At 35.7% G+C, this 24,210-nt stretch overlaps 1 protein-coding gene across 1 annotated transcript in view; it reads right to left on the reverse strand.

Annotated features, from left to right (window-relative positions):
* CDH7 (cadherin 7) overlaps positions 1-24,210 on the reverse strand; it is a 70,947-nt gene that overhangs the window by 6,677 nt on the left and 40,060 nt on the right. The window contains exons 4-10 of the mRNA XM_058820111.1: positions 23,504-23,671; positions 21,984-22,171; positions 10,672-10,925; positions 6,865-7,001; positions 4,860-4,981; positions 3,393-3,510; positions 1,081-1,332 (exon numbers count right to left, since the gene is read on the reverse strand). Of these exons, the coding sequence (XP_058676094.1) occupies positions 1,081-1,332; positions 3,393-3,510; positions 4,860-4,981; positions 6,865-7,001; positions 10,672-10,925; positions 21,984-22,171; positions 23,504-23,671 (1,239 nt within the window). The remainder of the gene's footprint in view (positions 1-1,080; positions 1,333-3,392; positions 3,511-4,859; positions 4,982-6,864; positions 7,002-10,671; positions 10,926-21,983; positions 22,172-23,503; positions 23,672-24,210) is intronic.

Below are 24,210 nucleotides of genomic sequence, written 5' to 3' on the forward strand. Positions count from 1 at the left end.
TCTGTAAAAAAAGTATGCAACAGGTTTTTCATTTTGGACTGCTTTAGAAACATTTTTGCAGAAGGAACTTTTCTTTCTAATAGTTTCCAGTGACATGAAGCAAAGTGTGAAAGGAGACATATCTGTACATGGTAGAAATACTGCCATGGACAGAAGTTTGGACACAAGTCTCTTGTTTTGACCTATGCAAATTACTTTGATAACAATGGCAGATAAAACACCACTGCGATTATACCAACATAAGAAGATTGTGGTCTTCTCCCTTTCCTTAGACAGGTATGTACAGACAGGGAATAGAAAAATCTCTTAATTGATAGGAAAACTGATGAAAATTCTTTTGTGCTGAACCGGGTACCCTGTTAACATAGGAATTTTCAGACAGAACCCAAAACTTCACTTTTGCTCAACTTATTCTTCATCTTTATTTCTTTATTTGACCCTTTATTTTCCCATATACTGCTTAATGACTAGGTATTACATGAGAAATGCTAGGCAAACTAGGATGTTAACACTCTTCCCCGCTTTTCTACTGCCTTTTATCTAGTTGCAGTTTCCCTTCTCAACATAAAATCTAGCTGTGCTACCATTTGCAGGAGTGAGAAAAGATCACTCTGCAAATGATGCCAATAAATTATGATTCTCATAAGTAAATTGCATCTGTTTTATTTTCTGAATATCTTTTGTTCTCTGCAAATCAGTAAATGTTTAAAAACAGTTATGCCTGTGGAAAAGGGACACACTGATACTGGTTAATGGTGAGTATGCCAAACCAGATGCTTCCATAAACTGTACTGTCTATTTCTTAAATATTGCATTTGATGCATGCCAAACTTTTTTTTCTTTTACTGTAATTTCTTACATCTGTCTGGAGGCAATTCGATATAGAAACAAATAATCTAAAATGATAATCCCAATATAAAGGGTTTTTTGTGCTAATGATACAAAATGCTGTTCTTTCTTGAATACTATCTGTGCCTGTCCACAGAAATCAGGGTGGAGGGGAATGTTGAAGTTTATATGCATGTATCTTTTGCCATGATGCACTGAAGGGAAAAGAAGGGTAAGAGAAAGAAGACATACCTAGCAGTGTCAAGACACAAGCCAATATTGCTATCAGGGCTCCAGTGCTGAGTCCTGCAGGCAAGATGTATGCTTCTGCATTGCATGTCTGAGCAATACCATCTGCATCACAGTCACAGACCCTGATGGTGAGAGTATTAGTGCTACTAAGTGAAGGTGATCCACTGTCCACTATGAATATTGGCAAGTAGAAAACAGACTGTTCCTGTCTTCGAAACCCATTCCTTTTGGTTAATACTGTCGCAGTATTATCTAGATAAAGGGATAAAAAGACAAATTATAAAATATGTGACTTTTCTGAAACACAAGCTTATAAATACTATAGCATTCTACTTAAAGACTTTATAAAAACATTAAAATTATTTCAACAAGTTTACCTTTCCCAGTCATATACTTTTGAAGCTGCAGAGGTAAGATCAACTGAGAAATCACATACAACTAAACAAGAAGATTTTTAATTTCAACAAAAGAATATTTCAAAAATGCAAAGGTCCATTTCTTTTTAGGTAAGCTCACATTTTCACAACCTGGACTGATAGGTGAAGATGAGATAAATGTAAAAAGAAATAAATTACCCTTCAGTGATCAGATTAGGTATCTAAATACATGTTTCCAGTTAATTTACAAGCATCTATTTCAACTATTTACAGCTATAGATATCATAATTATGGAAGCAATGACCATATTAATAAGAGAATAGGTTCTGAAGATCAATGAAATATTTTTCAAATGCAAAAAGTTCCCATCCATGCACAAACAAGGTAATTGTGCATGCAACAAAGAAATGCTGTTGTTCTCAGACTCTTCTGAGATTCAAGATGGCTATTATAATCAGACTAAAATGTATAGATTGACCGTGGTCTGAGTTGTGTGATTAAAAAGCCCATGTGTTCAAGAAGATATGTGCAAAACTCACTGTGTACTCACTGAGTTACATCTCCCAGCATGTATAGAAATGCTAATTCAGTCTATCTATCTATCTATCTATCTATCTATCTATCTATCTATCTATCTCTCTATCTATCTACTTACCTATCTATCCATAGACAGACATGTTGGTAGTCAGCAAAGTTATCTTATTGTGTCATCTATTATGATCTATCTGGCAAAATATGCAAACACCTCTTGATATAACATCACATGAGAGATGCATAAAATTAACCAATGTTGAATGAGGCAGCTGCTGCTGGGTCTTGTACCTCCACTGATTTTACAGACATTACAAAAGTCTAGTATTACTTTTATTAAGTTATAAATTCTTAGGAAAGAGTGTCTCTTCATTAACTACATTACAGTTTTCATAATGTCAGATTTCTGAACAGTCCTATTCTAATGCACTTTTATTATTTTGACTCTGTTACTGTTAGAATCTTCAGTTTTACACTGCAAGCTGTTCATATGAAGAAAATCAAGCATTTCATTAACTACATGTAAGGTAAGGCAAGGAAGATCTGCATGAAAGAATTTTATTAGGTCACACATTACACTTACTGAATATTATTCAAAGTGTGCCTGTACAAACAGCGTCCTTCAGTGTCCATATGTTTGTTTTTCTTGTTTTACTAATAGGATGACTTTGTAGCTCTGGCTAAGTACTGATCCATAAAAGAGCAGTGCAAGAGCAATGCCCTGTCTATTTAGTTCTGTTTGCTATAGCTAATAGCTAAACAGCCTGACACGTGCCTAGCTGCTGTACTGTGCAGTGCAACTAATGAGGGCAGTAATTAGAGTGTGTTCTCAGATATTTTAACTAACAGAAATGGGATGTCAGCGTGAGTCTTTGAGGAAACAGTCATAAGAAGTCTGTGTAAATATTATAGGCAGCTTTCTTTATCAAAAGCATTCTTCAAAAGGGGACATACTTAGTTACTGAAAAGATGTGTTTTTTCTAAACCAAATAAAAACCCCACAAATCCCAAAAGATCTCCATCTATTGTGCACTCATTTTTTATGCCCTGAGTTATATTAATAAGACATGAATTCCTGGACATTTCTCAGTAACTGCCCCAAGGTAAAATATAATTTAGATAAAAACCCATAAATACATGCAAAAAATGTGAAGAGTGACTGATAGGAAAAAAAAAAAAAAGTAAAGATTTAGATTTGATGCTGCTCTGCTTGGCTCAAGGCTTTAAATGATTCAAGCAACAGCTTAATTCCTTTGACAAATAGTCTACAGATAAAATTATTTGGCAGGCTGATTGTAGTTTATTTCTTTACCACAACAGAAGTTTATGTAGGTCATAGAAAGCATGCTGCATTGAAAATGGAAGGCGCTATTGATGAATGTTTACCAAATAAAGTTTTCTTACCTTTGTTGTCCTGCAATGTAAAATTGTGGTTATTTGCTGCCTCTGCTGTTAAACTGAAGTAGAACTGATGGCCATTTGGTGGGTCATCCTTATCAATTGCACTAATTTTTTGGATCACCTGTTTTGAGATACATCAGGGTTTCATTGAAGCATATGTACATGTACATTACATAACCCCTCTGTTACCTACCAAAATATCAACCCTCCCTCAAGTTCTAATCATCTTGAATTTTGGTTTTCTAATCTCTCAAGCATGTAGAGACTGTTAATGTGTGACTCAACTCTTTACCTGTACCAAATTTATTGGCCAAAGCAATGATCTGCAGGCTCTGGGAGAAAGGTCCTGTCATTTGCCAGAGCTTGGAGTAATAAACTACATAGCAGTGGAAGAAGTGTTTCTTCTGGATGGTTTTTAGTGTAGTTCTCAGTGGCTATAATCAATGCTGTAAACTTTCACAAGGGAACTGTGATGTTTCTGAGCATTCAAATGCATGTATTTTTTTTTAATATAATGGAAAACAGAAAGGTACCTTATATTATTATTGTTTTCTCAAATTTCATTACTAATAGTTTTTTTAATTAATTTTCTAAAATTCTATCAAAATCTACCTCTAAAGAAATTGTCACCACTACTTAAAATCCACAAAAATTGGAAACTCCAGCTTTCTGGCCTAGTTCTGATCAGAGCACAGGGAAAACAGAAAGGTACAACAATAAGAGCATGCATAGTCTGTGTTTCTCATGAACACAATCATAGTGGGTTTTTGTCAGAATTTAAATTATGAGGTGATTTTGAAATGTGCAATAAACATCTACCACAGGAAGGACAATACACTGGGAGAGGAACAAAAGCACAAAGTCTTCCTGAAAATGTGCAGGATCTTTGCAGGTGCAACATCTACAAATTTTCTGGAAGTGGGAGGAGAGACTGAGAAAGTATAGGTATTTTGTGAGGTCTTCCAAAGTAGAGGGGAAAAGGCCAAAAATGAGGGACACAAAGCAATATATTTAGTTAAGTCTCGGACTACTTGGAAGTTATTTGTGTAGTTGAAAATATAGGAATAAAAAATAGGAATATATTCCCATTGTGAAACTGTGTCCATACTTCCTAGGCAGATTAAAAGTGTGTACTCATTTTCAGAATGGTGGACATTTAGTCTCAGAATGACCTTTGTGTTACTGCTTCCCACTTCTCACAAAAATTAGGAGAAAGTATGTGTTCTCAGTATTATTCAAAATTAGGTGAATTAAGTAAAATTTATCAGTTATACAAAAGAAAGCCAGAGATTTTAACACAACTTTCAACTAATATTTTTTATACCTGGATCTTTCCTACTGTTTGCTTGTACTGTTCATCAGAGCCTCATTCTTACTGTTGTAAGAGGATTTTTCTTAAATCTGGAAGGCTTTCATAAGGAATGGCTGATTATCTGGTAAAAAAAAACCATAAAACCTATCAAGACATACCTGACCCGGCTGAGCATTTTCACAGACAGTTGTCTCATACTCCATGGCAAACTCAGGGGCATTGTCATTGATGTCAAGGATTGTGATGGCTACATAGCCTCTCCCAATCTGCGCTGGATTCTCTACAGGAAAAAGTCCAATAAAACAATTAAGAGGAGATCCTTGCAAGTTATTCTGAAGGTCATTATCTTTTTTATTTGCATTCTTCTTTTGGATATGCATGTCAAATCAATTATAATCCCTCCCTCAAATACAAAGGAAGCTCTTGTCTTGATCTTCTGGACCAACATTTATGTACTCCAGCTGCTTCAATTAATCTAAGATTTTACTCTCAGGATAAACTGGAAATCACTAATCACAGCACTGAATCAAATCACATGGAAGGATAAAAGCAAGATGATGTAAAATCATCACCAAGCTAGCCAGAACATCACTATTCATATGGAGAATAGCACCATTATTAGAGGTTAAACTTTTTTTTTCCTGAACTTTAGATGGATCCATCTATTCAGAAGTCAAAACCAGAATTTTATCAGTTATGTATAAGAGAAAAGAAGAGAAGGCTGCATTCTAAAGCAAATCTCAAAGTATTTAAAGTGTATACACACTAAGTATTTCAATACTGTCATTAGCATTTTGAACACCTTAAATATGAATCACATCCTAAACTGGTACACATCTCTAGCTAAACTATGAGTATGTTCATTGTCCAATGTCATACTTTAACCTTAAACAATAATTATATTTTGGACTAAGCATAGGGACATCAGTGAGTGCAATACTTATTTTGCTTCTCTTTCAGAGCAGGCAAAAGAGTTGTTATAATCCTTTTTCAACAAAAATTATTATATTAATGTTACAGCAGGACAAAATAAAAAACTACACAAAATTTCAAACATGTTTTTTTTTTTTTATAATGTATTGCAGCCTCCTTTTAATAAATATTTTAAGCATCCAAATGTCAATTACAAGGTGAGAGTTTTTTGGCTGTTTTTTATATCACATGTGAAATGCCAGAGAAGCAAGCCTTTTTGACACCAAATTTCTCCTCTGCAGACATAAATATGAATTAAAGCAGTACAAGTTTTTACTTCTGCTCCTAGACCTTCATTCATTTCAGGTATGCCCCTTGTCTACCTCATCAGTTTTGCTACCACCCAGGAAAAATTTTGTTTTCTGTTTTGTGGTTTTAGACCAAAATACTACTTGTGATAATAGAAGATAGATTCATAGAGACACTAAATGATAAATCTTAACTTTCAGGTTGAATGCGATATTGAGCACGCTGAAATCAAGAAGTGATGATTTTTGCAATAGCAAGCCAGAGAACTGATAAGTTTTTATTATCACAGCTCAACAGAGTAGTAATAAAGATGAAATTTGAAGATATAAATTCTTCAAATATAAAAGTACTTTACAAAATGTATTCAAAGGAGAACAAGTTTATGTTTGAACCTGCATTAGAGGAATTCTTGTATTGATTTGAAACATTACATTTTTTTAACACTTTTTATCTTACACCAGAAAAAGATACCAAATACAAAATAACTTCTACAGTGGTATCTTAGAGTCAGGAAAATGAAACCACATTAGCATTCGCATCTCCTTTTCTTTACAGCTTTTACGAATGCTGTGGCTGACCAACAGCAATCAACTGTGAGCACCCTCACTGAGATGGGGTAACCACTCTCCCCTATCTTCCATATCACCTTTCCTGTAATGACACTTACTGTGAGACTGCTGACTGAACATATTTCATCTTCCTTTGTATTTGTCTTTCAGAAGACAAAAGAATACACAAGGTGTGAACCAAATGAAAGAGGAAACACCTAAACTGTTGTATTTTTATACTTTGATCATATAGATTTCTTTTGCATTAAGCAATATGTTATTTTTATCTGCCACAGTTTGCAGCTGCCAGAAATTCTCTTAGTGAAGCTCATCAAAACCAAGCCTGAAGCTTTACACACAAACTGTCGATAAAAATCTTTCTATGGATACTTACGACTTTCCATGGCCAAAACTGTGATATTATGAACAGCATTAGTTTCTCTGTCCAAAGATTTGGCAGTTGTAATGACTCCACTGTTGGCATCAATATTGAAATACCTCTCCAGATCCGTGTTTCGATCTATCGAATACCTAGGTAAAGGATGAAAGAAACTTTTTATTTATGCTCATTTAATGCTTGTAAAAATATTTCGCTGATTTCTTATTAGGAGAAAAGCACTTCCACTGTTTCCTTAGTTTGAACATTGCTCAGTCCAGTTTCCCTGGGGCATTGAGAGAAGCAAGGGCACTTGCAAAGGTGAGAGAATTACACAGTGACTTGTGCTGAAAGTGGCAGGCCACACTCTCAAGGTGTCATCTCAAGTGAGGTTACAGGTATGCCTCTGTCTTTTCTTTCTTCCTCTATGCTGTAAAAAAAACTCAGGAATTAATCAAATAGCATCCTCCTGAGAAGATGAGATGGAATTTGCTACAAGGCTGTACCAGCCGGGCACTGATCCCAGGGGGCTGGCAGTCTGAGCACAGAGCTTTCTATCACCAGCACAAGAACCCCTGAGTCACCCAGAGCTGCAGGGGAAGAGTGAAAAAGGGAAGATGATGCAGCCTTGGGTCAAGGGATTGCATGTCATCACTGTCAGCTCACAGTACTTTACTGTCATTAAACAAACACAGGCTCATGCCCTGAACTCTTTGGTTTAACACATCTTTACCTCCCAATTTGTTTTAGGAAGGGGAGCTCCTTAGGAGCTCCTTAGCAAACTGAAAATAGCATAAGAGAAAAGGTCAAAACAGCTGTGGGTGATATTCTTATATCCCTTTTGAGAGTAAGGGACAGCTCATTAGGCAGATTTAGATTTACAACTGGAGTATTTTTGACATTAGATTTATAAATGGGTCAGATTCTTGCACTCTCATTTAGGTCGAGTATGTACTCCAGAGCACTTCCCTACACTCAGGATGGATTAAAATGTCTGAACCAGATCAAGTGTGATCATTGCAATTACTGACACACTGATGATATATTAGATTATTGATATAATATAAAACAAATTCTTTGAACAACATGGAAAGAAAGAATTATGCAAGACAATTAAAAAATGTGACTTCCTAGACACAATGATCTTATGAAACTAATTTTTTTGTTCTATGTCCTAATATACATCTTCTTTACTGCTTTACTGTGTTTTTATTTTTGCCTCCTAACTGTATAATCTAAGTGAAGAGCCTTGTTACATAATTAGAATTGTTTACCTGTATTATGTCACAGTGAGAGAGAGAATAATGAGTTGTAGCAACAACAGCAATAGCAGTTTTTGTGGATTACTGCTTTCCCTCTTTCACTTTCTCTTTTCTTTTTCCATTTTGTCTTAACTGTAGGCCATTTTTCACTTTATTTCTTGCCAGCACTGTTGTTTATTTGGTCAGCAGTGTTCTACAGCTGCTTTGAGGCTGGCAAGTTTCCCCATGCGACCATACCTGTCACCTCTGCTATGTAGTCAATCTTGGCAGGCCTCACAGCTGAGATTCAATCTCCTGCCAGATTTCCCTTAGAAATCCTTAGATTTCCCAGTTATTAAGGCTGTCATTATGCAACTTGAAGAGTCAAAGGAGAAGGAGGAGAAAGAGAAGGAAAAGGAGGAGATGGAGAGGTGAGAAATACAAAAAGGAAGAAAGCAGTAAACGAGGGAGATAAGGAGGGAGACAGGGAAGGAGGGCAGAAAAGCAAACAAGTTATATAAATTGGATGATCTCCTTATGAAACAAGGAGAAAAAGAATTCTATGCATAGGAAGCAGTTTCCCTTATTTATAAGATTTGTATCCATACTCAAATTCTAAAAAAAATATTTTAAATATATTTAATCCTTTAATTCCTCACAGCCATAGTACTTGAAAATCTTTCAGCTACAGGGGTTTTAAATCCTTTATTTAAGATAGTTCAAACATCAGTAGTTCTCTGGTTCTTATGAGATAGCCTCTTATTTTCAAAACATTTATTATTTTCCCTAGTCCTTGGTATTGTCAAGGTTCTGTGTCTGATCTTGTAATTTCAACATTTTCTGAGTTGTAACAAATCTAGATTTTAATCAGTATAAATATAATCCAATGTTTGGAAGTTGGAATACTTATTTATAGATTAATAGTTTAAACTCCTTAAACAGATCACGAAAAGTTTTATACATTAATCCTCCTTAACACATTCCAATTTTAGGTGAATCTGTCTCTGATGTATCAGAGCATATGTAGAACAGCTTTAAATTATATTATCTTTCAGTACCTTTGACCATGTACATAGCAGGTTCACAAGCACACCGATAAATCCTCACTACTTTTCTTTTTTCCTCTTCCTCAAATTCCAAGAAACTTTGAAGCAGAAAGAATCTTCAAGGTATTAGAGGGTGATATTATTATTTTTTATGCTGGAATTGTAAAAATTAACCAGATCAAGGCCAATAAAGTCATCTTTATGTTTACAAAGGAGTCTAAGGATTCTGAGCATGGGCTACATTAATGGAACTGTGTTTAAGCCTATTCTAAATGTTTCTGGTAACCAGATATTATACACCAGATGCTAACATTAGTGCCAGAAAATACTGACACAGCAAAGATAAATTTCACAAGTGCCAAACATTCATCTAGGACTTGTTTATACATGATAGGAATCATCTACTTTGAATAAGTTGCAAATATATAATGAAACAGATAGAACACTTGCATCACCTCTAGGAGTGAAACATATGCTTTAATTTTGCAAAAGATCTCTGCTTTAGAAATTTCACTTGATTCCCAAGTTCATTTTCAATGCATGAAAGGAAAGACTTAACATTACGAAAACAAATACCCACAATGATCTTTCATATGTATGCCCTAAGTGAGCAATAAAAACAAATGAAACAGTACTAACTTTTAATTGTGTAGGAGTTCCTCCCCCTGCAGGTGTTTAAATTCACAGAGTTTCTAAGTTATAACCATTACTCTCTAGATCCTTTGCATGCTCCTTTGAGAATGAATATTACTATTCTGCGTAAGAAAAATAACAAGTAGCTCATTACTGGTGTAGCTAAGGTGGTGAGTCTTTGCCCTTGAGCTCTGATCTTAGATACAGGCAAGCATAAGATTGATAATTTGTGTTCTCCTATGGTTTCTCAATGATGTTGGACATTATATTGTGGAAGACTTGCAGGTTTTTCAGACACTGATGACAAAGGAAGAGGGCCTTGACAGTATATGAATTTCTACTGATCATATCTCTTCACATTCAAATGGAAGATATTTGGCTGCAGCAAAATTTACAAAACCAAAAGCCTCTAACCACCCTGAGTAGAACAGGATGCATCTCATCCTGTCCACTTTCCTCATGTAAAAAGTTTTTATGAATGTTTCCAATTTATGTCATATTACATTCTCATTCCTAGTGCACACAGACTATGAATCATTATTCAAGCATATGTGTATAATATAGATATGATTTTTTTATCCTGGTCGATAACTTGCTATAGATAATAATAGACTCTTCCTAAGCTTAGAGAGTAATAAATATGAGCAATTTTTCAGGTGATTTCTTCCCTTTGGGATTCTGAAGCGATATCTTCTCTTTGTTTCACAGAGATTTCAACTTTTTGTTTTCAGAGATTCTGTAGTTCAGGTTATAAAACTTATGCAAATTCATAGAACATCTGAATCTCCCTCTGCAAAGGAATAAAGCTTATTAACAACTTGCAGTGTAACCAAATCCCCTCCCACCACAAGATGAACAATTTCAATGCAAAGGTTGAATAAATAATTAGGAACTCTTGCAATTACCTGACAGGACTGTTTGAGGCATCGGGATCATGGGCTGCTACAGTTCCAATGATTGTGCCAACCTTTGCTGCTTCGGACACCACCATGGAGTACAGACGGGAGGTAAACACAGGTGGCTCATCAACGTCCTCTACAATTATCTTCACTGTTGTCATATCACTGAAGGGCCCCAGACTCAGGAAACGAGGGTCAACATGCATATTGGCTGCTTCTATCCTCAAGGTATAGCTTGTCTTAGCTTCAAAATCCAGCTCCTACACAGGAAAAAAAATTATTTGGAAAATGTATCATTCAGTGATGTTGACGCAAAACTGTTTTGCTTAAAAATTTCAGTAAGTATAAAATGAAAATACCTTTGCCATTTGTATGCAACCATCACTTTTGATGACAGACCATAGTTCATGGTTAATTTTTCAGCTTTCTCAAAAAACTATTTGCAGTGTCTCACTAGTGAATATTCCGCAATGACTTAAGTGATAAAGATAGTTCTACCTTGTGAGTGAAACAAATTTATAAGATAATTGCAAAAAATTCTGTAACTTCTGTGAGGACAAGATTATCACTGATTATTTCACTATTGTGAATTAATAATTATTTTTGTTGTATTAATATTTTATCTAAGCTTATGGCAAATAACATGTGACATACTACCCAGATATAAGAAGTTAGTGTAATCTTTACAGGTTACTTACAGGTAACCTCATTCATAAAATTGTAAGTGAGATTCTTTTCTGTCTTGAATTTCTTTTGAATTTATTGGGTTTTGTATAGTATTTGGATTGAATAAACAATATTTTCTCCAATATGTTATAAATTTGAGTAGAAAATGTGGCAATGACCTAAATTACACTGCTTATATCACAATATTTTGTACTGAGATGAAGTGTGGAGATTGCTTTTGTTTGTTTTGCTTATTAAGCAAAATACATGTAATTTTTATACCTTCCTTCTGTTTTAATTTTCTTCAATGGAAGTTTCTTTTCAAATAAATACTGCATTAGAATCAAAAACTACCCCCCATAAAAATGAGATATCTGTGATCTGAGGATATTCAGATTCTTCAGAAAGAAGAAAATTTTATTTGAGAAAAGAATAATTTTAGCACAGAGGCCATTACTGAAAGAAAACATCAAGTTAATATTAGAACATTTTACCCTCTATCTATAGTCTTAGTTTGACAGCTTGCACCAAACAACCAACTAAATATTCCTTTGTAATTCCAAATTTAATCATTGTAAACCAGCAGCAAAATACCGAAGCACTTCTAAAGCTAAAGTCTGGTTACTCAACTATGTCTTCAAACTATAATTCCAAGTGTATAAAACAGATTAAAAATGTTTTTCTGCAGTTCTGCTACTGAATACATCACAGGGATCTGAGATGTGCTTGCAAATTAATTCTCCAGCATCTGCAAAACATTCCAGTATTCGCTCAGAGGAGCAGCAGAGGTGAAACACGCATCTGTTGACCTACAAGGGCCTAAGTTCTCCATCTAGTTACAGTCGGATAAATCCCAAATGAGCATGTTAAAGTCGGTGATTATGTTGATGCGATAATGCAGCTGCAAACCGTCTAGAGTCAAACATGAAAAATGAACTGCAGCACATCACACTCAGAAAGGCACTGAACTTTTACAAACTCTGTGTGGCAGCAAAAGGCTTCTCCAAATAGGAATACTTGTGATCCTCATATTATGCAAACACTTCTTGCACTGAATCAAAGCTGCAGTATCCACAGCTCTTTGAAAACAGATATGCTGAAATAGAAAGTTTGTCTGGGTACTGCTCCCTGTACTGGATAAAACTGGTCAGCATTCATTAATAAAGCATGTATAATAGTTTTTTTATTTTCACTTTGGTTTTATATTTAAAGGACAATACATGTGTTATAAAACGACCTCATAGCCATAATGCAAATGCAACGTGATGTTGGAATGATGAAAATGCCTCAGAAACTTCATTCTGTGGTGATAACAACTAGGCAAGTGATATGATCAGATGAGCAGCAAGGTTAAAGAGTGGACAAACTCTTAAGACATCTTAAGGCATTACATTATCTAATAAAATCAAACTAATTAAAAAATTATGACCTGAAAAACAGCATAATAAATAAAGAAATGATAATCCAAAAAATGTGAAAGGCAAAAGGCTAACATTTGTTGAATTAAAAAAAAAAACAAAAAAACCCAAAAAAACTCACTAAAACCAAAACTCCCCCTCAAAAAACAAAAGCACTGACCCTTTCATAAGCAGTATATTTTAAATCAGAACATACAAAAGTATGTAGTGGAGAAAAGAAAGCTAATTTATCCTCATGGTATCTGCTGAAATTGGGTGATTGTGATTACAGTGATACCTAATCAAACACAAGAAAATTTGTCATGAGGTTGCAGAAAAGATAGCTTCTTCTGACATACTAATGTCAACAGCACAGTCCTTCAAAGTAAAAAGAATTATGAAATTTCTGATTTAATAGACAAAATTTGTACCATATATGTAATTGGAAAAATTATATAAATTTTAGTTTTGTTTTAATAGACTAGTACAACAAAAAATAAATACTCTTCAAATTAATTTTAAGACACTCACATATCTCTATATTGATTAAAGAAAACTACTTTAGATCTTTATTAACTGAAATCATAAAGAAGCCTATTTTCATATGAATTTTTGTTATGAAGGAGTGTTAGGCTAGTAAGGAATTCACCAAAAATACACACTCATGAGTAAAGTATTTCCTCATAGAAAAGGATGAAAAACTAACAGTGGTGTAGATATGTATTCTAAACAGTCTTACTAAGTGTATGTTCAACCTTCTCTAACATAGCTATGTACATCTGAGAAAACTACCATATGGTCCTCAGTGTGATTGTAGTGAAATTCTTCCACGAAAGCTATCAGCTGGTGATGCCTGCTTTTCACCAGTCACTGTCGACTAAGGGAATCTCAGTAACTGAAAGAAGTAAACATCTGCTCTTAGCAACATGAATCCTTCTGTAGGATTCCCTCAGATATATTCTGGTGCCCAATGCTGCTGGCAGCATTCAAGATAGATAAAGATCCTTGGTAATGAAAAATAAAGAAATATTTTTTTTTTAAATTGAATCTATGTGCATACAGAGTGGAGATGGTGTTTAGAAGAGGGTAATTATGGATGGACAAATGCATTTTACAGTAATCTGTGAATCATATTGCAGTGGCAATAATGTTATTTCCAGTTCTTTCTAGCAGAGCCTGTCTTCTGTGGGGTGTGACAATGTCTACAAAAGCTACAGTCAACATCTTCAATCTGTTGCTCTGAGATATACAACCTCAGGTCCTATGGGGAATACAGAGGTATCAATCAGAGTTTGAGGCAGAATATAATCTGAGAAAAGCAAACAAAATATCTAAGATATAATTAATGTGCAAGAGCTCTTAACCTGGCATAAATATTTTAACATTTTTTAGATAACATAATGAAGAAATTGCATGCCACACACACCCATGAGAGACAGAGAAAGTGACCTGAAAAGATTTTTTTTGTTATTTCTTCTTATCTAATTATCATTGGTGTCTATTATACAGACATTATTTATATGGCTTTTGGATCATGCCTTCATTATTTTCTGCTATAACAAAAGCACAAGATTTCAGTGATGGAACACCAACTTAAGAGACTGCAAATTACTACAGCAATGGTGAAGGTTAAATGGACAACATATACTTCAGTCCTTCAGTACAGTGAATAGAGCTTAACAACTTCATTAATATCTGTGCATTAGTCTTATCTGATTAGATCCCTTGCAGGATCCATATCTTTCCTTTTGTGAGGTCTGTCTCTTTTTTTCTTCTTTTCCTTTTAAAGAGTAAGAATTTTATCCTCTCTGAAGGAAAACAAGTCTTCTATTTTAGAGAGGCTGAATATCAAGTTATAACTCACAGAAAGCCCATTTTTATAATACTAACTTTTATTGCATGGTAACTTTGTAATAATGTACTTTTCAGAGGTGAAAATCCCATTTTTAAGCCCAGTTGAGGTTTTATATTGAAAACTGCAGTACATCAAACAAATGCACACAATCACTCAAAGGAACCAGGGAAGCTTCAAGCTCTTACATTGTAAACTCTGATATAGAATTGAAAGAAAAATTTCTAGCTAAAAAAAAATAAAAGAAATGTTAACAGTAATGGAAAGATAGCTTTTCACTCAAAAGCTTATGCATAAACCCTCTCCTTTCCCCTCCCCCATTTTGTAATTGCCAATATTGCTTGTAGAATGAACTCAGGTTTTAAAATAATCTCTTAGCAGTCAATTTCTATGAGAAAGTATGCTACAACAATATTTTTCCCTTTAACATGCCTACCAGTTAATGATATTGTGTTGGGGCTGTGTACTGAGGGCAGAAATGAAGGCAAAGTGAGCAAGAACTCTGCCTTGGGAAATCTTAATGCTTGTCACTTTCTGCAATAAGACACTGCAACCCTCACTCTGCAGAATATTTAGGGGTCTTCGGTCTTTTTCCCCCCCTCCCTTTAATCCACTAAAATCTCTCCATAGAGTTCCAAATGGCTTGAATCACATCTCATAACATTTCAAAAAGTCACATATGGTACATAAATATACCTTGCAGGCTTTTTTAATATTAAATTACCATAACTACCTTACCAAATATTTGATAAAAGTGTAGATGGATACAGAGCATCATGTTTTTATCTTTAGATATTTTGCTACTAAACTATTCATATTACTGAAGTGTAATTTGAGCCTGCTACTTGGTGGATAAAGTGAGATCTGTACTTAAATGATGCTTTTTTTAGTACACTATTTCTAGGAATAGTGCTTTGGAACCCACAAGAAATAAGGCTTTGTGTATCTACTTTGCTTAGAAAGCAAAGGCAAGACTCCATTCATGTGTATTGCAATTTGATTGTCAAAAATCAACATGAATTCACTTCAAAATTGTACATAGCTTAGCATGGACACTTCAGAATCTGTTGTATGAATTGACTGAATCATCATTTGCTTCCATAAATGTTTCTTCAATTCTAAGATTTCTACTGCAGAGGAAAATCTGACACATTTTTTCAAACTCCAATATATGCAGAAAAATTATGCTTTTTCTCCAAACACCCTCACGACTGTGAAATTGAGTTATGCAAATGATCAGAGTCCTTACTAACAGAGCATTGATAGCAGTATGCAAATTACAAATGAAACCACAGGAAGGAATTGATCATACTCTACAGATGGAGAACTGAGTCACAGTGTGAACGAAGAAAAAAATTTGAGATACTTCTAAGAAATATAAATGCTTGATTCCATTTCATAAACTCTACAACTCTAATTTTTCTGAAAAGATCGCATAAGATGGATGTTTTCCTAAACCCAGCGTAGAGGCAACTTACACATCTAGTTTAGTTTTACTTTGAAATTGGCAGCCCATAGCTTTGACCTGTGCACTCTTCACTGAGTTAAAAACTGGCCAGGCTCAGAGAGTTGGTAGTGACTGGAGTTACCTTCAGTTGCCATCCAATCACTGGTGTTCCCCAGGGCTCAGCGTTCAGTCCAGTCCTGTTGAATATCTATAAATAATTTGGATAGGGGGATTGAGTGCACCTCAGTAAGTTACAGACAACACCAAGCTGGGTGGGAGCCTTGATCTGCTGGAGGGCAGGAAGGCTCTGCAGAGGCATCTGGACCAGCTGGATCGATGGGCTGAGGTCAGTTGTGTGAGGTTCAACAACAAAAGTGCGGGGCTCTGTACCTGAGTGACAACAACCTCAGTAGTGCTACAGGCTGGGGACAGAGTGGCTGGAAAACTGCCCATCAGAAAAGAACTTGAGAATCCTCATCATGAGCCAGCATGTGCCCACATGCCTCAGAGGCTGATATCAAAACCAGCGTGTCTGGGGGGAAAAGGGCAGTGCCCTCCTGTACTTGGCACGGGTGAGACCACCACCTTGAGTCCTGTGTCCAGTTTTGGGCCCCCATTCAGGAGGTGTTGGAGTGCAGGGAGAAGGGCAATGGATATTGCAAAATATTCTGCAGAGTGAGGGTTGCAGTGTCTTGATGAATGGTCTAGACAATAAGTTGGGTAAGGAGTGGCTGAAGGAACTGGGGTTGTTTAGCCTGGAAAAAAGGAGGCTCAGATGGGACATTATTTTCTACAACTGCCTAAAAAGAGATTGCATTGAGGTGGGGGTCAACCTCTTCTCCCAGGTAACTAGGGATAGTACAAGACAACACAGATACAAGATGTGACAGGTAAAGGTTCAGGCTGGACATTACAAAGATTGTTTTTCACTGGAAGGGGACTTAAGCCTAGAAACAGATTGCCCAGGGAATCATCATCCCTGGAAGTGTTCAAGAAATGACTGGATGTGCCACTATAGTTTAACTGACATGGTGGTATTTGATCAAAGACTGGATTTGATGAATTTGGAGGTCTCGTCCAACCTTAATTATGCTATCTTATGATTCTATTCTCTTCTATTCTGCTCCGTTTTATGAATTACCAAAAGACTGTGCTACAGTGCAGAGATTAGCCAAACTCATATGATTTGCAACATCAGAATTGTAGCATGAACTGCTCCAAAAAGGATAAAAATAAGAAAAATTTCTTATGTTTCATTTGACAAGTGAGAACTTTTCATTTATTTGTTAGTATTATTTAACAAAAGAGAAAGTGAGTAAATAAAGAAGTAGGAAGATTTCCACAGGGACTTGAAACTGCTAGGCAACAAATTGTATGAATATAGTAGGTTACAGGAAAAGACCCTTATTAGCTTTCCTACCAATTTCCCATCCTTTGTTTAAGCAGAGAATTTTACTTACAGGTCTCATTTACATGTTATTTACAACTTCTGAAGAAAGAGGAAAGACAAAGAAAAAGAAAGTTTGTCTTCTAGAATTTTTCATATCCTATTTCAGGTAATGAAATAGCTGGAAATACCCAAAAACGATTCACACACTTTTATACACCATTGTAGACACATGATGGATACATGTTTTGCATATGAATTGGTTAATGTATTGCAGAAGAGAGTAGATTTTTTTTTTTAGTGCCAATAACCAAGTAAATGCTTCAATACTGTTTTACTAGCTTTTGGCATTAGATGAAATTTGAGCTTCTCTAATCTTACAGAAACCAATTCTACCCAAACACAATCTGCTGTCACTACGTAAGCCATAAATAATGAACAAAATTAGTCCTTGTCCCAAATATTTTTAAAATTCTGTGTGTGAGGTTTTTTTGTTTATTCATTTTTGTTTGATTGGTTTATTTGGGTTTGGGTTTTTTGTTGGGGGGTAGTGTTTTTTTGTTTCGAAGGAAATTAAGCAACTTCCTGAAATACGTGAACTACGCATCTCATTCATTCAATTTTGATTCAAGTATCCTAACTGGGATAAAGTAAAATAAGGTGTGATGAGTATGTGAAAACCCATAGGTCTGCAAAAACTCTACAGGGATAGAAGCACACATGCTTCTTAGTTGTGCTGCATAAGGTGTAGTCCAGTGCTGCTCTTTACTCTTGAAAAGGACAAAGACCAAGTGGATAATGACACAGAGAAAGCATTCTTCCCTTGTCTCTTTCCATATGGTCAAGGGAGTAATTACAGGAGTGCCAGACTATTGCCAAAATGTGATTTTGAGCTGAGGTTTAGTCTAATAGTCAATCCACACTGACATTAGGCACTAGGTAGCAACAGTACTAGCATGTTCAGGAACATGTAATCCCTAGTCCTGCCATGGCTGCAAGAACTACGAGCAGAACTACCACTATTATTCAGAAAATAGCACTGTTCTCAAAGTGTTAGGAGAAAAATCCTGAATAAACTGTGCAAGCCAGAGAGATATCTGGGTGTATAACAAGGCAGAAGAGTTATAAAGAAGGAATACACTGCATAAATTTCAAAGAAAATCACTATTAATAGTAAAAACACCTTTTTTTTTTTTTTCCACTGGCTCATGATGTTATGAAATCTCTTTTTTGCAGGGTGCAGAGAAAAAAATGTGTTCAAACAGGAATGGAAAACAATCCAAAACAAAAAGTTAAACACACTCAAATCTGTTCACCAGTAATCTTGAGATACACCTAACCATGTAACACTTTTCTCATTCTAATATCATGGTACTTGGTGTCTCTCTGCTTCAAACAAGATCATTTTCCTGCAATTTTTGCTCATTCACTGGGCATTTTTCTTTAATATTCCATAAAAGGAATGCTGTGAAATAAAAATAAAAAGGAACATAAAAATCCATCTTTACATGGTGAGTTCTTAAATCTCAGTAGTCTTCCTGCAGTTTTCTTTTCTTTCTTACAAAAACTCTTTTTTTTAAATTTAATGCTTAAATTTATGTGTTAAAAGAAGTGTTAGTGTTGAGTGAGGAAGTCAACTTTCAAAATTGTCTTGAAGTGGTTATCCTTCTAAAAACAGAATGCAAAATCCTCAGCTTGTGTGTGGAACTCGGATAACCAGGTGCCAAACTTTCTCCAACAACACCCAGCACAAAAATGAATGGAGAAGTGCCTTCAGCTGCTCAGTTACTGCCGGTGATTTTCATGCCCAGCCTGCTGAGCTTTATGTACAATTGCAGCAGAAGTGCGCAAAACTAAAGCACCCATTTGCATTCAGAACCCAAGAGTGCCTTTTCATAAGTCTTTGCCTTGGCATTCTACTGCCTAATGTGTACGCAAATGTGATATCTGAGCATATCAATAATCAGAAGTTGAAAAGGATAGGCATGCATTTTGAGGCTGAGCTGTTTCTCAATACCTCAGCTGATTTTAGGGCATGAAAAAGAGAAAGTTAATTGCACTCAGAGGAGTACAGAACATCATGGGCTGGACAGTAAAATTTTTAGGCAGATTTCAAGCTACAAACTTAATTTCTTCCCTGACTTTTTAGGCAGATTTCAGGCTACAAACTTAATTTCTTCCCTGATTTCCAACTAATAAGCACAATTATCATGCAGGGATAACCTGACTCCATAGTGATCTGGCAGATAAGGCTCAGTGATTGAAACTTACTTAACCTCCATACACAGTTATAAATAATGGTCTTAATTCAATTTATTGTCCAGAAGACAGTGCAGTTGCCTGATAGTCACTGTGCTTCAGTTCCTCATTTCTAGACACTGCTCTCTACAAGGCTGGCAGGGAAGGTCTTTCAGCAAAGCACAAGGTTCCCTGGAGTCAAAATGAAAAGCTAAGGACATCCTGAGGTTCAGGAGGTGGCCCTCAGTGTGGGAAATCACCTTTGGGTATGTGAGGGTTTGGGTGAAGGCAGTCAATTTTCCCCACAGCACAACAGCATTGTGCTTTGCTTTGGTAGCTGGAAAGGTATTGACAACACGCCTGCTTTTGGCTACTGCCAAGCAGTACTGGCACAGCATCAGTGCTGTCTCTCCAACATTTCCCACACAGATGGGCAAGATCTTGGGAGGAAGCACAGCCAGAACAGTGGACCCAAAAGGACCAAAGAGATATTCCATGCCGTAGGGCATCTGATATAAAACCTAAGAGAAGGTGGAGGTTGGAGTGGGGGAGTGGGCATTTCTTATTTACAACCTTTGCCTTCTGAAGCAATTGCTATTTGAATTGAAGCCCTGCTTCCCAGGAAGCAGCCGGGCATTTCCATAAGGAATAAGATCTTCTGGTTTTTCACTTTGCTTGGCATGCATGTGACCCTTAGTTTTGCTCTCATAAACTGCTTGAACCACAAGGTCTTCTCCATCTTATTTTCACACACTGTCCTGCTGAAGAGAGGGTAATAGACTGGCTTGGTGGGCGCCTTGCACTAGCCAAGGACTACCTACCGCACAGAGGAAAAGAAGTCAAAAATAGTAGGAAAATTAGAGAAAAGTCAAACACTGCAGAGAAAGTAGTCTTAATTCTTGTATCAAAATATAGCAGAATGTAAGTATAAAAATTATTAGCAGATTAGATCATTTGATCAGGTCAAAAATTCGTACCCTTTTGATGTATTCTAACAGCTGTTTCATAGAGCTCTTCTCTGGACAAACACTCAGTAGTGAAAAGTCCAGTTCAGCTCCCTAGTTAAAATGACTATAGAAATAACAAATGGCAATTATTTGGTCCACTGTATAGCACTGAAATCAGGATACTCCAGGAACAAATACCATGACCACAAAACCATACTAAAAAAAAAAATTAAAAAATGGAAATGAACTCACCAGTTCTCATATTAGATCACTGAAGACCCTGACTGATTCAGTGCTGCTCATTGTGGCACTGGTAAATGTTCTCCCTCTAGGATAAGCACATTTCTCCCACATCCTTGCCCAAAAACTTTAAATGAGCAAGCTGAAGGAGCCACACTGAATTTGGCTGTTGAACAAAAAGACTACTAACTTTTCACCATTTGTATTTCAAATGTGCTAAGCAGAAGTACATTTTGTAAGAAGCCTAAGATGGATGTTTTTTCCTTGAAAAAAGATTCACATTACACATATTATGATCTTTCAAGGGTGAACATACTTCATTTGTTGTGACATCTATGGATGGTTACCAGCTCTCAATAGGTGTTAAGGGCATCAGAGAGTTAGCCCATTGCTTTACAACAACTTACACTCTTAAATTCTTTCAAAGAGAAATATAACTGAAGATTTATATTGCTAGAAGAAATTGATACACCAGAGAAGGGAAAAAAAACCCAACACAACAAGACAAAAAAAGCACCCCAGCTGATAGGTGAAGTTTACAAAGATTAAAGGCTATTTAGGGAAAAAAAATCTGTTATGAAATAATACTAAGTACAAACATAGGTCCTTGTTTGGAAACATAGGTACATGTATTCCAAAATGCCAAGTTATTCCTACACTTTAAGGATATGAAATTGTTGAGGAATCTATTCAGTGTAGATAGCTGGGTAAGCAGCTGCAGTAGGAGCTGCAGGCTGAGCTCTGGGTGGGAAGCCCAGGCCACGAAATACCACCCTTTGCATTAACTTTTTAAAGTTAATTTCAGGACCCATTTTTTATTTGGAGCTTTCATTTTTGCTGCAAGATACATTTTCACACTTTCTACTATTTAATACAAAGATAAATGAGACTAAAATTTATATTCTCATTCAAATGCGGTTCTTTAAAACGCACACTTCAAAAAATACAGGCCTTGTCAAAGAAAATGCAGAATATTTTTCAGCGTAAGTCATTAAAAACCTCAAAATCACACAAGTCAAGATGAAATATACCAATGGAAACATTGACAGCAGACAAAGCTCTAAAAAACAAAAGCTCATACTCTCATTACCTGCCCCCATCTTGAAGAGTTCCAAACAGAACCAGAGGGTAAAATCAGACTCACCTTCTGAATAGTTATGATTCCCTCCTGGGTGTCTTTGTCAACAGAAACTTTGAATACTCCCAAGCCATCACCATCCACAATCTTGTACTCCATTTCAGCATTAGGTCCAACATCTGCATCTGCAGCTTTTATTCTGGCCACCACAGAAGCCACTGGCAAAGACTCTGGGACATTATACTGATAAGATCCTGTAAAATTTAAAAAATTGATGAATTCAGAGTCTTTTGGGACTGAAAGCTAAAAAAAAAATTAAAATCTAGCTTTCTTAAATCTACATTCCTTTAAATCATGTGCCTGGACATTTACTCAGGCTACAAGAAAATATTCTTCAGTTTTGAAATAGAATTGCACTTTTTGCTAGGCTTTCTTTGTGATAGACTCCAAGTACAAAAGGCATAACTTCTTCATATGACATGAGAAGTATAAGGCAAAGAGGAAAAAATAAAATTCAAAACTTAAATGCAAATCATAATGTGAGTCCCTAATAATGCAGTTTTACTTTGTTTACCAGAAAAGAGGAAATAAAAGCAAATAAGTAAAATAATATCAATATAAAAACGTATTATTCTATAGTTTATATCTTGATTAGGCAGTTCACAATCTGAATATCACTAGAAACTAATATACATTAATTTCTTTATCAGTAAATACACCATCTTGACAATTCTAGCTCTTTTTATTCAAGCAGAAAATGATATATATGTTGTCAAAAGTGTATCAGAGTGCATTCTGTAGCCAATAACACCCTCACCTTCAAAAGAAACTTCAGTTATTCTATTATTATTTCAAGCAGTTGGTGTCTTGAAATAACAGGAAATCTATTATGTACAGATCTATTTTTTCCATCGTTGGAGGTGAAGCTGGAGCTGACATGAATATATCCTTCATATTACTTTCTATGTTACCACATTTTTTTTTATTAATAAAAAAGGACCCCAAACAGAACACTTTGAATAAACTGAGCGCTTCTGGTTTGAGCATACAACTCTGTGCTCCTTTCCTTAGGTTAGGATGAGAGCCACCTTGGTCAAAAACATGAAATGGAGGGAAGGTGACTTCCCAGCTCTTTGGTATTTAACTCTTAAGGAAACACTGTAAGCATGTGTCAATGCCAAAGGAATACAAAGGATTAAGGGTCAAATTAAAGAATCCTGAAGCCTAACTGGAAAGACCTAAATACCTATTAGGATATTTATTTTTTTGTCTATTTATTCACAGAGAGGAAGTAAAATAAATTAATAAATGTCCCTGCTGCTGTAAGCCATTTCAAATGATCTGGTATGCATGAGACAAAGAAAAACAATGCTTAAATAATAATAATAATAATAATAATAATAATAATAATAATAATAATGATGATGATGATGATGATGATGATGATGTAGTTTTTCAGTCAGTGTTTAACAAAGAACTGAACATGGAAAATAAGCACTTTTTTGTTTAGAAATAGCACAGTGTGTAAGGAAAATAGCAGTGTTTAGGAATAATATTACAAGTCACATATTGACAAAGGAACTTACTGCGTGGGAAGCGGGGCGGGTTGTCATTTACATCAGTCAGGGTGACAGTCACAGATGTAGTCCCTGACAATCCCCCATTCTGCCCAACCATGTCCTTTGCTTGGATAACTAACAGGTACTGGTCCTTGGCTTCTCTGTCCATATTCGGAAGGGCAGTCTTGATCACACCTGCAGAAAGACAAGGTGTCAAGGATCACACAAGCAAAAATATGCTGCTGTAAAAGCTGATTTTGCCTTTAAAAGGTAACAGCAGATCAGTGATTGCAGCAGGAGTGGAATGAATTAATTCCAACACTAATATAACAGGGTTTGACTAGGAGTTGCACTGACATACCATAAGCTTATTTTAAATAGTTACCAAACCCATCAATTTTTCTTTACTTGGTAACACAGTGCATGATTGTGTTTTTCAAGTATCTTCTCCCTGACCTGGTCTTCAAAATGTCTTGGGTAACACTTCCTTCCCTGCAAGATGTAATTTTCTGTATTTGATTTCCCACTCTTTTAGAGCTAGGAAAAACAGAATATTCAGCATTCATTCTTTAAAATTCTAAGGTGAAGATTCATTTCACTATCTTTTGGAGACCAATTCAAGACATTAACTCTTACCAATACTGATAACATGCCACACTTTGCAGATACATGAAATGATCTTATTTTGCCATATATTGGGTTTACCAATGTCCACTTCTAAAACACTGGCACAA

Source organism: Ammospiza caudacuta, chromosome 1 (assembly GCF_027887145.1).
Source record: "Ammospiza caudacuta isolate bAmmCau1 chromosome 1, bAmmCau1.pri, whole genome shotgun sequence".
In the NCBI taxonomy this organism is placed as follows: Eukaryota; Metazoa; Chordata; class Aves; order Passeriformes; family Passerellidae; genus Ammospiza; species Ammospiza caudacuta.